The sequence below is a fragment of the Pantherophis guttatus genome, chromosome 1 (genome assembly GCF_059756535.1).
Source record: "Pantherophis guttatus breed Tessera chromosome 1, ASM5975653v1, whole genome shotgun sequence".
NCBI lineage: Eukaryota > Metazoa > Chordata > Lepidosauria > Squamata > Colubridae > Pantherophis > Pantherophis guttatus.
This window is the reverse complement of record NC_142063.1, coordinates 264,343,106-264,358,547: the sequence shown is the minus strand read 5'-3', so window position 1 is coordinate 264,358,547 and position 15,442 is coordinate 264,343,106. Positions and strand designations below refer to the sequence as shown.

The 15,442-nt window shown below is 35.0% G+C and overlaps 1 protein-coding gene across 2 annotated transcripts in view; it reads right to left on the bottom strand.

Moving 5' to 3' along the window:
• Positions 1–791: 791 nt before the first annotated feature.
• UST (uronyl 2-sulfotransferase) overlaps positions 792–15,442 on the bottom strand; it is a 102,099-nt gene continuing 87,448 nt past the window's right edge. Inside the window, exons 8-9 of one of the 2 annotated variants that reach the window (XM_034418991.3) lie at positions 3,891–4,173; positions 792–2,967 (exon numbers count right to left, since the gene is read on the bottom strand). In XM_034418991.3, the coding sequence (XP_034274882.1) occupies positions 2,931–2,967; positions 3,891–4,173 (320 nt within the window). In that variant the 3' untranslated portion in view covers positions 792–2,930. Of the gene's footprint in view, positions 2,968–3,755; positions 4,174–15,442 lie in introns of those variants that run through there. The other variant, XM_034418992.3, reaches the window with a different exon arrangement.

Below are 15,442 nucleotides of genomic sequence, written 5' to 3'. Positions count from 1 at the left end.
TACTCAGGTGAAAAGAAAAGACAATTTTAAAATTCAATACAGAGCCGAAATAGTAAAACGCAACCAACACCTAGATGAAGTCGGGTATAGCAAACATCTAAAATCTGGATCCAATGCACAGGAAAAAGCCAGATCTTCACAGCTTTATGAAAGACTGAGAGTGAATGTTTTAAAATGAAAATAGCCATAACAACACTACCATCCAGAAATTACCTCAATATTTCTAATTTATAAATTTCCTCTGATTAAAATTATAAAGATATAAATATTAATTTTTGTTATCTATTAAAGCATTGTGACAATGTTCCAATATAGTCCTGTACAATTTTTTTCTATGCTTTTTTACAATAAAAAGATATATTCATCAAATTGTCTTAAATAGTCAATTTTTAGACCAGTTTAAGTTTTAGAATTTATCCATTTATATAATCTAGAGCAGCCCTTGAATCATTTGGAAATCCTACAAAATTCACTGAGCAATAACATATCAATAAACTTTCAACCTTGTTTCTGAGGGAAGATGGAGTAATTTGTAAAAAGATCCTTTTCCCATAAGGATATCAGATATTAGAAAGAGTTGCAGATTCTCTAGTTAAATATAAACGCTTCATCTATATGTAAATAAAAAATTCATCATACTATTGTAAAATTGAATCAACTTTAAAAGTCCCCAGAAAAGAAAATGGTCCTTTTTTATATTCTCCATTAATCTTACAATAAATCTCTTATTTGGTATTTAAAAAAAAGAACACCAGGAACACAAATATATGCACAAAGGCCAGACCACACAATTAACTTTGCAAATTACAGGCCTTTATTAAAATGCATGAAATGTAATTATTTTCAAATGCAGGTTTGGTAAACAATAGGTAAGAATACACAATTCAACATGAAGATTTTTTTTGGGGAAAAAAAGGGGTTCCTTTATTCCCCTCTAAAACTTGTAGGGACTTTAGAGCTTCCTTACTTGGATTAATTGCAACACTTGATCTTAAAAGCATCCAGTTTTGATTACTTGGCTTGAGTTATAAATTCTACAACAGAACAAAGACTGTTCATCGTAAAGATCAGGTGACTACTAAAATGTTGATGAAAAATTATAATTGCCTTTAAAAGACAAAAAGACCTTCTAATTTCAGAAAGATGCATGGATATTTTAGATAACTGCAACGCAACCATATTTTTAGAAGATTATAATCTTCCTAGATTACAGTACACTTGAGTGGACCATTTCTTAATCAAAATTTTCAATTCAAGGCCTTTTAAGATCATTTATAAAACTTAATAAAGTTGCCTGAGCACTTTTGCCAAATAATTTTAGCCTGGACAGCAATTATTGTCCATCACCTTTATTTACACTAGCTAAAACAATACTTTAGCTGTGTATGGAAAAAACAATAACTATTATTGATTATGTAACTTACGCTGGCAGTGCAATGTAGCACAGCTCCACTGTTGATTGTATTTCTCACATAGTGATGTCAGAACAAGACAACTGAAGTATAACCTTCAGCCAATAAACTACAATAAACATTTTTAGGGTGATTCAATGGGAAAACTTTTAACATTCAGACATGGGGCAGGGGAAGGAGGCGAGAGACATAACTATATGACTCTGTGAAGAACAAGCAATGTGGAAATGTTAGTGCATTAAAAATAGACAGGTTAGATCAAAGAGTCAGTGAATAAGTTAAGGTATATTTAATTCAAATATTGGCTGTTTTCATTTATAACCAACCTAATGTACATATATTCTCTTTATTATTTTCACATATTCCAAGAATTCATCTTTCTCTCTCACAGTGATTTACAAACCAATATGGCACTTTCTAGAAGGTTATCATGGGCTGAAGGCTCTATAACAACAATCACTATTTTTGAAAAAAGAAAAGAAAAAGAAAATGATTCAAATGAATTTCTTTCCTGAGCAACTTAAAATTTGGAATGTGCTGAAAAGTCACAATAAATAAGTAAAAAAAAAAAAAAAAGAGCAAACTTAAAATGTGCTTTTAAATTATTGAAAGTACATTGTTTCATGACAGTTATACGGCCTGTTCTTTCAGAAATCTTAAAAGCTTATGTGCCAAATAAATTTATGAAGTACCTTTCTGGAAATAGAATAGAAGTCAAGTTGCTTATATAAAAATATACAACATTAACATCTAGCAAATAAATCAACTGGCAGCCCTTGCTTTTAACATTTCAAAGTATTCGTGGCAAAGAATAATATTAAATAGCATGATAAAAAATAGATTCTAGTGAAATTGCAGAGAAAGCAAACATGTTAAGTAACCCAGGATTCTTGTAGCACACACAAATTTTAACTTTTTTAAAAAAAACATTCCAGCATGTGAATATTAAATTGCTCCCCAGAAGAAAACAATTCCACAGTGTGTAAACTAATCATTACTCTTTAAATGTAATTTCATAGAAACCACTTAAATATACAATGCAGCATTTTGGTTAATTATTGTTTCGAGTTCCCAGTGTGTTCCTTCAGAGTAGTGCACTGGAACCACCTAGTGAGATTATTCATTCGTGTAAGTGTGCATCCAAAACACAATTTTGTGTGTTCAAATCCTGCTAGTAGCATTGTAAAAAAAACAGAATGCAACAAATATCCATCGGCTCTGAAAAGGGAATTTGTTAACTAATACACAACAAAACAAGAACCAGTATCTTAGATAAACAGAATACGCACCCATCTATTACAACTTTGTTCTTTCAAGTGGTAATTTTTGATTGTCAGTCATAAATGTTGACTATTGCAGCCAGAGTACAATTTGAGGATGCTGTGAAGAGTATCTGCTGCTTATCTACATGCAAGAGTTAGGCTTTGACTTCTTTGAGAGAGAAAAAAGAACTGATGACATCTGAAGGGATCACAGCATATTCATCTTCAATCTTGTTTGTTAGGACGTATCAGATTTTCAGAATAGTTGAGGCGATTTCATTATAAATTTCCACCTTCAGAAATAATGTCTTGAAATTAGAACCAATTAATTTTACCAGTAATTTACAATGTTACAGAAATGTAACATCCAATAAAGTTCTTCTTTCCCTTCTTTTATGGATATTTGCTTATTGTCAAAACTACTATGGAAAAAGGAATCTCCTTTAAAATAAAAAATAATATCCCATATTTTCCCCTGCAGCCTAAGTTTAAATTCCATTAATATTATCCTCTTCAGTTTTATTCAACGTCAGCACTGTACTGATATTTAATGATACCCACCTTCTCAAATTCCCAACACGCTACAACTCTCCTTGCTGCCAGCCAGTTACTAGCAGCAAGGATCTAATTGGGAATCACTGAAGTTGTAGTCCAACATATCTAGAGCATGCTAGTCTGAGGAAAACTCATTATTTAGGTTTCTCCATATTCCTATTTTGACTGTTGGCAACAGCCTGGTTGCCTCTTTTCAAATGGTATTAGTAGCAATGGATAGTTTTGTTATTCCAGGACAACAGCATTCCTTATTCAGGCAATGACAAATCTCTTATATCATGCTATTATTTCAATGTGCTCAAATAAAACTGTAATAGGTTAAATTAAATGCTACATCAGGCAAGCTAGTTTTGTGAAAATTGCAAATGACCAACAAGGTGATATCATCTTGTAAAGTACCATATACAAAAATATTTTACAACATCAATGTTATTTCTAATGAAACAAGAGATGATATATTTAAAAGTATATTCTAACTACAATAATTCTGTGGAGCCAAGGAAACAAATGAACAAAATATTTCAACAAATACACTTTTTCAGAAAGGGGTCTCTCAGTTCAATCTAAGGGAAATGTCTTTTCAAATGCTGCTTTGTATTAATTCACTTTCTTCAGATTGTTATTAGCATTTTTAAACAATTTGGAATCCGTCTTGCATCACCTTTTATAAATATCTTCTAACCACTTTTCATCATCTTGCTCCTCATCTTCTGTTATTGGCTCTTCAGTTTCTAGAGGAGAAGGAATGGCAAATTCCAGCCTAGGAGAAGAGTTACCATTTGAGGATCTTAATCCAAACTTGCGTTTTAGCAGGTGGAACTGCTCTTTGACATAGTAGTAGAATTCATATTCATATCTCATGCGCTGGTACAAGATCTGGATGGATTCTGTTGAAGGGACGGTTTTTTTCACTGTCACAGTTAGGTTGCCAAGCTTCCTATGCTCTGTAAGACATTTACATAAAGAGGAATTTATATCAAGACAATCACTTTCATTATTTTCTGAATTACTAACATGCCCTCTGCTCTAGACATGATCTCTAGAAGGAAATGAGCCTGCAAATATCTCAAAACTGAAACATGGGCTTTATTTTCTTATTATTATATCATTTTTTTAAAAAAAATATTTATCATAGTCTAAACAAAACATTACTGCAAGGTTCTGAATAAGAGATGGCATTTAAGATATTCTAACCTAAATAGAATTCAGAGCCAGGACTCCAGAATTTTCATAATGAATAAATCCAAGAGAAAACTAAAAATTTCTCAGAACTCTCAAGTTTTGTCAATGAGATTACAAAGACCAAAAGCAATCAGGGTCAAATAGGATAGACAAACAGACAGTGGACAGACAGAGATGGATGGATGGATGGACAGTGTAAAAAGTTCATCATAACAATTTAAATCCCACAATTTCACTTTCACTGGGAACATATCTTAATCTGGAACCAATTTACAAAACTGATAGTATTTATGATAGAAAAAAGAATTGTTAACTGCCATGTGATTGTATCCTCCTGGAATCCTCTCTGCATTTCTTATCTTCATTCATTTATGTTTTTGACAGCAAGTCAATCACTAAATCCTTTAAATGCAGCCCATTATGTATTTTATTTAATATGAAACGAGCTAGCTGAAAATGGTATGTGCAATCAATTTCCTTTTCCTCCTCAATCCAGGGAAGCCCAATCTATTGTCTTCAAAAAATTTAAAGTAGCCTCTCAAGAGCCTCCAAAGTTTCTTTGAATAGTTTTTTAGGCATGCCTTCAATCAGAATTAACTTGTCCAACCTGTGTCTTAGGAGAAAACTGCTGGTAATTCCCCATTTCTGTAAATCCTATAATGCATGCAGGCACTGATTTTTGATGGCCTACATTATGTAGTACCTTCTCTGTAGAAATCTGGCTGGTCCCTGCAGCTTTCGGGTTCATATTTTAGAAAACAGAGTTACTCCTCAAGATAACTTGATTTGATGTTTGAGTTTTTATAGTTTTAAGTTTTGATTTTATTTTTACTATGGGTATTTTAATTAAAGAGTGTCTTGTTTATTGTTGCTTCTAATTACTATAAAGTTCTGAAAATCTGATCAATTATAGCAATTATTTTCGTAACTTAAACAAGCAAACAAAAAGCTAACAGAAGAGGAAAATTATTACAGGAATCTTTGATTTATGACTACAATTGGGTTTGGAATATTGTTATAAATTACAGTTGAGGTGGTCATTACAATTGTTTTTATGACAATCATAAAGTGAGCCATCATGGTCCAATGAACCACTTAGTCATTAAACTAATGCAGCGTATGCAATGGGTATTTTGACCATTTTCTGCTAGAAAACTACAAAAGAGGCACAAATTGCATTTACATCAGGGGTCCCCAACCTGTGGACTGCAGCCTGGGCACATTCAGAACTAGGCCATGGAAACGGTGGGCGAGTGTGTGTGTGTGTGTGTGTGCATGTGCATGCAAAACTGCATTTGTGAAAGCGGTATATGCACATGAAACCATCCCCTTCCCCTCTGCCACCTCCACCGGCGCCGGTCCACCGAACTGAAAAGGTTAGAGACTGCTGGTTTACATGACTGTGGTATGCTGAAATTGGTTGTAAATACAAGCTGGTTGCCAAGCTCCAAAAAGCGGTCATATGACTGTGTTGAGGATGTTGATACAGTGCAACATTTTATGATAGTCAACAATGCTTTACAGGCCATAAAACACTCTTTTCAAGGTCATTGTAACTTCAACTGGTCAATAAGTGACTGGTCATTAAGTGAGGACACCCTAATAAACAAATGGGGAGAAATCATTTTAATCAAGTAAATTAAAATTGTCTTATTTTTTTTGTGCTGTCCCCGTCCAGTTTTGGAGTATGACTCCTTGCACAAAGCTTTCTGCATTCCTACCTTAAATCCAAGACTATGACTCAACAGTTTTGGGACATTATGTTTATATTACAGATAACAAGAAATTTTTTTGTGGGATGGCAAAATGAAGGATTCAACCTTTCAAACCTCATTTCCTCCAGCACTAAATCCTTGCAAGCTGCCTCTGCACAGAAAGAGAAATATTAGGAATGTATCACCCTCTGTATCATCCTTTGAAGGACATGCTATGTTGCAGTCTTAGTCACTGCTATAGTTTTTTAAATATCAGCTGCTGAAGCAACACTTACCCGGAACTATTATATGAAAGATGGATTTCAATTTTTTTTTTCCTGACCATATGTGTATTGGAACTGGGGAACTGGCATTGACAGTGTCTGCACTGAAAGGAAAGTAATCTACTGGCTAGTTATCTGAGACTGGTGGCACAGTGGACTAAGTGCTGTTAAAGTAGCACTTAGTTGCCAGCTGCCTGCAATTACTGCAAGTTCAAATCTCACCAGGCTCAAGGTTGACTCAGCCTTCCATCCTTTCGAGGTAGGTAAAATGAGGACCCAGATTGTGGGGGCAATAAGCTGACTTTGTATAAAAAAGAACACCGCTTTGGGGGTGGGCAAAGCCCTACTAAGCAGGTATATACAAAAGTATGAAGGCTATTGCTTAATGCATTGTAAGCCACCCCGAGTCTCCGGAGAAGGGTGGCATATAAATCGAACTAATAAATAAAATAAATAAATAGACTCTACTTGACCCTTTGATTTGTATCTAGATGGTGCTGCTGTTATTATTTTGGATCTTCTTTTCTTTACTCCAGACTCTCTTTATCTCCATTTGTGACACTGGCTGGGCATCCCAGTCAGTCCCAATGGTTGGGATTGACAAATTATGTCTTGTACCAGCAACTATTTACAAGAGTTCCTGCTGGTTCATGAGCTTGTACATGCCATCTTACTGTATTCCCATATCAGATTCTATTACTTCCCCTACAGGTAGTCCTCGACTTTACTTAGTGACCATTCAAAATTACAATGGCACTGAAAAAAGTGACTTATGACCATTTTTCACACTTACGAGCATTGCAGCATCCCATGGTACAATACTACCTGTACAATATAGGTTGGATCTGATTCTGACAGAGGTTCAGTGGTACCATGTTTCCCCGAAAATAAGATCCTGTGTTATATTTTTTTGAACCCTGAAATAAGCGCTTGGCCTTATTGCCATGAGCTCAAAAGCCCAATTGGGTTTATTATCAGGGGATGTCTTATTTTGGGGGAAACAGGGTAGTAAAAGATTAACATTGTGCCAGTCATTGTTCTAATAAGATTGCCTGATCCACATCCACATTATGTTTAAAACCATGCAGTGGAAAAACATGTGAATATATCATCTAGTTTGCTTCATAGGAGAATAAGTGGAGTGAATTACTATCAAATACTCTGGCTGTTCATCTATTGCTCTTTCTAGGAAGTATAAACAACAATGAAAAACTGGCCATCCCATTGCAATAACATCCTCATCCTCCATCATGATTGACGTTAAATTGCCATTAGAGATTTGATCTTAATTAACCAAATTACTACCTCTATCATGGTGTTAATCTCTACCTTCTCGTTTTAATTATACAACCTTGTATTTTCTTTAAACAACTCTTAATAAAAATCCGAAGTAACTCTCAAACCTGTTTCTTGAACTTACCAACCCAACTCATCTATGAAATGCACATAATGAAAAAAAAAGAAAAAGAAAAGAAAAGAGATGCCTGTTTGGCTCCATGCCAGACCAAACATACTAAAAACACTATGTAAACTCAGCTGCTTCGGTTGAAGACAGGAGACCCATATTTTATGACCTTCTAGACAGGTTGCCATATGTAGGGCAGCAAACTGCGAGCCATTTATTTTAGAAACTTTATTTTGTCTTACAGTATCTCCCTTGGCTTTTTATTACTTAAGTGAACCAAAGCCCAGTTTGCAAGTTAGATAAAATCTATGCTGAAAATAAGATAGGGGGTGGGGCAGATAAGAAAACAGTCACAAATATTTGCCATCAACTGTGAAGCAAAACCCCAAATTTCTTTTTATCTATCTAAAAGCAATGGAAAACCAAAAGTAATGCTTTGCTATATATTATGTATATTTTTCTAAAAGGGCTTTAAAAAAAAAAGGCCAAAGTACTTACAGCTGTGTGAAGCACTAATTGTACAAAAGTATATCTCTAGCTATTTTCTATAATAAAATGATCACATACAATAGATGTTGTACAATATATGACACTGCGCTATTAAGATAGTGCTGAGATAATAGATCGCACATATTTATTACTCTTACAGCCTGAACCTGTGAAAGAATGGGAAATCCCAGAGGCAATGTTTTGATACAGAGTTCTCAATGTTTATAGTAGCTTTACTCTAAAGACTGGCAATTGTCCAAGAAACTTGTGGAGCCAGATTCTCTCTTCAAATGTAACAACATAGCTGAATATATTAAATATGTTTATTTTAGCCGATGTTCCTTCATGTTCTCTTAATATTTCAAGGCTGGAAGTTCTCTTTTTGGTTAAATAGTTCTCATGTTCAGGTTTGATAACTGCTTTGTCTTCTTAAAAGAAACTATCAAGGAATTATGAAGGTATTCTTTCCTCTTCATCACAAATATAAATTTAAACAGCACTGCATCTGTAATCCATTTCAATCTGTTGTTTAATTAAACGGGGGGGAGAGGATGATCTTCTATTGGCTGGGGAATACAAATTATGTTAAGATCCGAGATGGCGCAGTGGTTAGAGTGCAGTACTGCAGGCTAATTCAGCTGACTGCTAGCTGCAGTTCGGCAGGTCAAATCTCACTGGCTCAAGGTTGACTCAGCCTTCCATCTTTCCGAGGTGGGTAAAATGAAGACCCAGATTGTTGGGGGCAATATGCTGACTCTGTAAAACCACTTAGAGAGGGCTGCAATTCATATATTGGGAAAGCTGCAGGATCCCTCAATGGGGAGGTGATTTCACTTGGCAGCAATAAGGTGCTTTTTCTGCCCAGTTTTGGGAATTAGTAGGGGAAAACTCTAGGAGGCAAAGTGTTTCTCTTTTTACCCTTGAAGCTGCCCCTCATATGCACTGCAAAATCATGCCATGGAAATCGATGGCAAATAGCTAAATTTCGGGTACATGAATTTGGAACCTTATAGGGACACTTTAAAAGAAGAAAGGGAGGTGAGCTGTCTTTCAGAGACTTCTCACTCTGAGTTCCATCTTTTTTGGGAAAATATTAAATGGGCTATTTGAACTGAATATGGATTGTACACGGCACTGAGATTTGAGGAGTAATGAGTCGCTTTTAACAATTCCAAAATGAAACATGGAGGAAGTCAGCTGATGGTTCTTTTTCAACTTTTGCTTTTACTTAATATTTAAAGCCCATATTTTTTAAAAAATCAATTTTTACTTAAAAGCAATTTTATTAATAGATGGAAGGAAAGATGATGAGAAAACTAAACGTATTTATCTGGCTGGGAGTTCAAGCAACTCATTCTTAGATAGTAGATAGACCTTAGATAAGATTTAGACAGCAAGAAGAATTCTTTGTATTTTTTTTTAAAGGTTGACACATAAAATTATTATGTAGGTAGAAAATCATCAGCTTCAACATTTCTTCAGCCTGGAAAGTGGGCTTAATGGCCAACAGAAAAAAGCTTGGCCTCCAAAGCTGCTTTGTGAAGAACAGGCAAGGGCTGGGTCAGTGAGGATGAGGCAAGGGTGGGGCCTCTCCAGCCAGACCTTTTGCTTAGTGTTATGGCACCAAGCCAATACAGGATAAGTAAAAGGGCACCCCATTCGTGACAGTCTTCTGTTTTATTTCAAAACTGCTCTGATTACAAATACCATTAATCATTTATGAAAATAAAATACTCAAAGTAGACATTCCCATTTCCCCTTCCTCTTGAGTTTGAATACTTCACAGCACTTAATATGTGAGGAGTCTGATTAAAAAACTGAGGATGTTTGACATTAAAAAAAAAAAGGGGGGGGATGAGAGAATATCGAAACAAGAATAAAACACCCTCTCTAGAAAACTCCAATTGTGACATGGAGACTGGCTGTTCTGATTAACAGCCAGAGAATTAGAATCAAAGCCATCCTCAATCCAGCCTTGAAGGAACAGAGAGCCCACTGTCAAGAAATTAAGCTTGCTTCAGAAGTAAACAAAGTGATAAAGAGGAGAAAGAGATACTAAAGTTTTCTTCTGACGACAACACAATTTTCCTCACAGGTTTGCTATGTCTCTTGGAAAGGGAATAATTGGATCTACTCTCTTCCGGACTAGAACGATACAGGAAATAAAAGAGGGTTTGAAAAACATTATTGATGGCGTTCTTAAGAGTTCTTAAACATCTCCAATGCCTGCATCCAAGATGAACATTTTTTTAAAATAGAAAGGAAGTTGAGATTAAATTTACTTTTGTATTTTTATAGGCAACATTTTAATGTTTTGCCCAATTGTACTAGACAGACCTTTTTTTAAAAGGCATACATCTCTGCAGTATATGCCATCTTGTTACTCTCACTTACTCATTCCCCAAGTACAATTATAAAAATAATTTGTAGCACTTGTAAGCTATGAATTTCTTTCCACAATAGATACCTCTCTTTCTTCACTTGAAACCTGTGGGTTAAAATGTTCTCCAGTTCTCCAGAATGGCTACTGCAAAAGCCTCCTTACTGGTAAGCAATTGGCATTCCATCACTCCTATTATCCATCACCAATATTATGAACTCTTCCTTACTACAGTCTTAAGCTACTCCTGTGCATGAACTGGCTAGAAATGAAGCTTACTTAAGAAATCCCTTTACAAGTATCAACTCCTTCCTCTGCCTTAAACATTATTATCCCCTGGTGCTCTGCTGGTCAGTTCTTACTGTGGTCTCTAATTGGTGGTTTTGTGGCTAGGTGGCTAAGACGCTGAGCTTGTCGATCAGGAAGATCGGCAGTTCGGCGGTTCAAATCCCTAGTATAGGTCTCCTGTATGAGCAGGGGGTTGGACTAGATGACCTCCAAAGTCCCTTCCAACTCTGTTACTGTTTACATCTCCCACCCACACTAGGAAAACAAGTAACATTCCTTCTCCTTTCCATGAGTATGTTTTTTCCGAATATGTGATTTCTATTGGTCAGCCTTTTATACGACTTTCTCTCATGTATGATTTCTTCCCATCAGGTGTATCAACTAGTATACTGAAATAGCTAGATCAAACTAGATCAGACCAGAACTCTTGTCAATTTTACCTTTTTAAAAAAAACATAAGATTTGGTAGACTGAAGATAGTTCTGTGAAAACTGAAGTGACAAGACTTCACAGGTTTGTTTATAGATAAGAAATGGATTATGGGAAGGAGATCATTTGTTGCGCTTGAAGAGAAGGTGGTAAGTTGCTAAAGATGTTTATACAGTATTTGTGATGAAGGGAAAAGTAATTTCTTTATATATATTTCTTTTTCTCTACTATATTTTTTCTTTCTTTTCAATTTCTCTATTTTTTTCTTTTCTACACCTTCTATTTTTTCTTTTGTTTTTTAGTTTGTACTAGTTTTGGCTGTTAAAATTGTGACCTTTGATAAAATAACTATTGATTTTGGAGAATGGATTTTATGATTCTGGAGAAATGTCTGTTCTGGATGGAGTTAGTCTTCCATGGATCAGGTTTGCAATTGGGTGGTTAACGTCACGTGGCTTCTTGAATCTAGCACTGATGTGGGTCATTCATCTAGCCTTGGTGCTAAAGAAAGAAGTAAACTAAATTCCTACCTATTTGGAAGGCACAAAACTGATTTTGATGGCTCATGAGTTGATAACCAAGACACAATAACTGTAATGAATTCTTTATGGAATGGCCCTTAAAATGATCTGGAAATTGCAGCTGACCCAGAATGCATTAACACAAGTGGTGAATGTCATTTTCCATAAGCTTTATGTAGAAACAACTTCATTGATTGTTGGTAACTTTCTGAGAAAAATTCAAGGCAAACACAACACTATATTAAGACCTGCAATTAAGCTTTACTGCTACAAATTGAAGAGACTTGGCTATTGTCTGCTTTTCACAGAATAGATAACAAATTTCCAATTAAAATATCTCAACTAAAATTATTATATAGTTACTGAATGTCTACACTGCTCCTGACCCAGTCAAACTGTATGAGTAGTGTAAAGAGAAGCGTCAATCCAAACCTAGAAGAAAAAGGAACCTTCAAATCACTGGCTGAACAATATTTGCACTGTTAATATATTAAGAAAAATCCTCCACAGTAGCTTGATGGAGTTCATATACAATTATCATTCAAACAGACTGGAAGATTAGATGTTATTGCCACCTACTGGACATTAGACTAACAATTAATTCAAATAACCAATTCAATATTGTCTTTTTCCCTTCCTGATGCTTCTAAGTACTTATGTTGTTTTTATTCTTCATGTAATGTTATTCCTTTTTAACAAAAATTTAAGCTTTCCTCACCAGTTTATTTCATAAGGTGGGAAATAGACAAGTCAAAAATGAGTTCTGCTAGCATTTGGAACAAAATAATTTGTTTAATTTCCTGCAGTGGAGTTGAAGTACTCAGTTGCTTATGGCTGAATTTTAACTTTATCCTTTCTTGCTTCTGGAAATTTTCTTTTCTCCATAAACAAAAACATGTATTTTATTCAATATAGATTACTAAAATTCAATTCTGCAGTAAATTACTTTTTATTTAGATATTGTCCTACAGGGAGCACCCCATTCTGTGGGATGCATCACCTTCCACTTTAACATGGATGGCAAGACACAATAAATGCAGACATGGAAATTGCCCGGTTGGGCCTGGATGCTGTGTTTGAGCATGCAAGATGGCATTCATTGATCCGAAAAGTGGGCCCTGCACCTGAGGGAATAATGCTAGGAAGAAGATGGTGATGATGATTTGGATACTGGAAGACTGTTTTGCTTTGTGGAATAATGAGACAACATGAGAAAGAGATTAAAAACATTAAAGGTCAAATAATCAAAAGGAAGACGGTACATTAGAAAAGTAGTAATAAATACTTCTAGGAGAATCCAGTTTTTAAAAAGGAAATGGGTTTTAAGCTTTCAGAATGTATTAAGCTTGGTTGGTATACTGAAGCCTGAGAAATGCCTAGCTATTCACTTTTGCCAGATGAAATTTAAAACTATTCCAAAACCATAAACTTGTTTTTTCCCCTCTCCAACGCATAGCTCTGAATGGCCAAACAATGGAACAATTCAAAATCTTTAAATATTTGAGCATACTTTTTCATAGTTTCATCAAATGCAGAATATATCCAAAATGTACAAAAATCAGTAGCAGCCGTACAATACAATCTTTTTACATTGCCAGAGGCCACAGCACATTCCAGCAGCACTAACGTTATATGTGTCTGAGCATGTATATAAACAAAAAGAGTCAATTGAAATCCTTAAGGACTATATTTCAAATAGCCCCATATGTATCTAATAGAGTACAGCAGAAGGAGACAGGTCTGACTAAAGTGGAAAAGGGTGCATGGGACTGTATTACTACCCATTGGCTACAGTTACTGTTTTTCCCAGAAGGTTTAGGCATCTCCACAAGGCAAGGCCCATTTTACAACTCCCTATTTGGCAAAGTATCCACACACTTCTGATTTATTTTATACATAGTACAGTTATTCCTATGAGACCAGTAAGATTCAGTTTCTTTCAATTTTGGTTAATTTTGGTATACAGGTAGTCCTTGATTAATGAACACAATTGGGCTCAGATTTTCCATTGCTAAGCAAGGCCATTGTTAAGTGAATCGCACCCAATTTTATTATCTTTTTTGTCATGGTTAAGCAAATCACTGAATTTTTAAAGTGAATCACATGGTTATTAAGCAAATTCTGCTTCCTGCATTGATTTTGCTTGCTGGAAGCTGTTTGGGAAGGTTGCAAATGGTGATCACATGACCCCAGGATGCTATAACCGTTGTAAATACATGGCCATTGCTAAGCGCCCGAATTTTGACCATGTGACTGTGGGGATACTATGATAGTCGTAAGTGCAGGACCAGTTGTAACTCACTTTTTTCACTGCCATGACCAAACGAATGGCTGTAAGTCGAGGACTATTTATACTGTTTATAAAATTCAACATATCTTCATAGCCACAATTAAGCTCTGGTTACAAATTTATATTTGGATTTTATTTTGCTTGAAGCCAAAATTATTGGGATTTAGTACCAGTAGTAGTAATAAGGTGCTGCTGTTTTTTACCCATTCAATTACTTTTTCCTCTTGATTTTGAGAAAAGGGAAATTGCCTGTCATTCAATACATATTTCCTGTGTTTTTTTTTCCAATGTGTCATATTTCTTGCTGCACAATGACAAGAAGGAGTAGATTGTGAAGTCATTCCATCCTACTTCTAAAAATCAAATAACCTAGCATGTAACTCCTCCTCCTCATCATATTAAATACTCAATTTCCAAGATTATCATTTGGGTCTAAAACAAATAATAGTGTATTCTAAAAAATGTTTAGTGCCAAAGTATAATAAGCACTCAAAACTGATCTAATTTTTCTCTCTATCTAAATAACTCTCGCTATAAATCTTATGCCAAAAGCCAAGGTGCTGAAAATCTAGAAACCTGCTTCTAATCCATTATTCAATTGCAAAAGAGGAATGGATAGAAACAATTTTAAGAATCACTTGAATATAAGTTTGAGCTAGAACTCTGTGAAAAAATGTAGTTGAAGCTACTGCAGTTTCAAGTGGCTCAAGTTACAACCAGAGAAAAATGTGCTGAGTGTGATTTCTAACAAAATACTAACACGTGCGTGCAATTCTGCTCAGATTTGCAAAAAAGCAACAAACCACAACCCCATACTCTATACGCCCTAGATTAATCCTAACACAAAATGAGACTTCTGAAAGTGTTGTAAATCATTATAGCTTTGTACTGCTTCAATGGTCAGTTAATGGAACAATTCATAGTTATAAAACTGAATTTGTTGTGATCATTTAGAGCAGCCATTATATTTCATCTATTTAAAAGGCTTTCTGACTGCTCTTTAGTAAAACTCTTATTCACAATATATAATCATAAATAAAATGCTGGATGAAATCAAATTGAAGCCTCAGATAATTGATGCCAAGCAAATATCTCTTCTAAGAAGAGTATCGTTAATACTGTAAGTAAGAATTCTTTCCATCCACTTTCTTCTATGCATTCAAGAGATACTGAAAAAGACTCAAAGGAACATGCAATTAAAGAAGATAGTACCATAATGGAGGTTCATTGGTATTCAAATTCCCAGCCTGC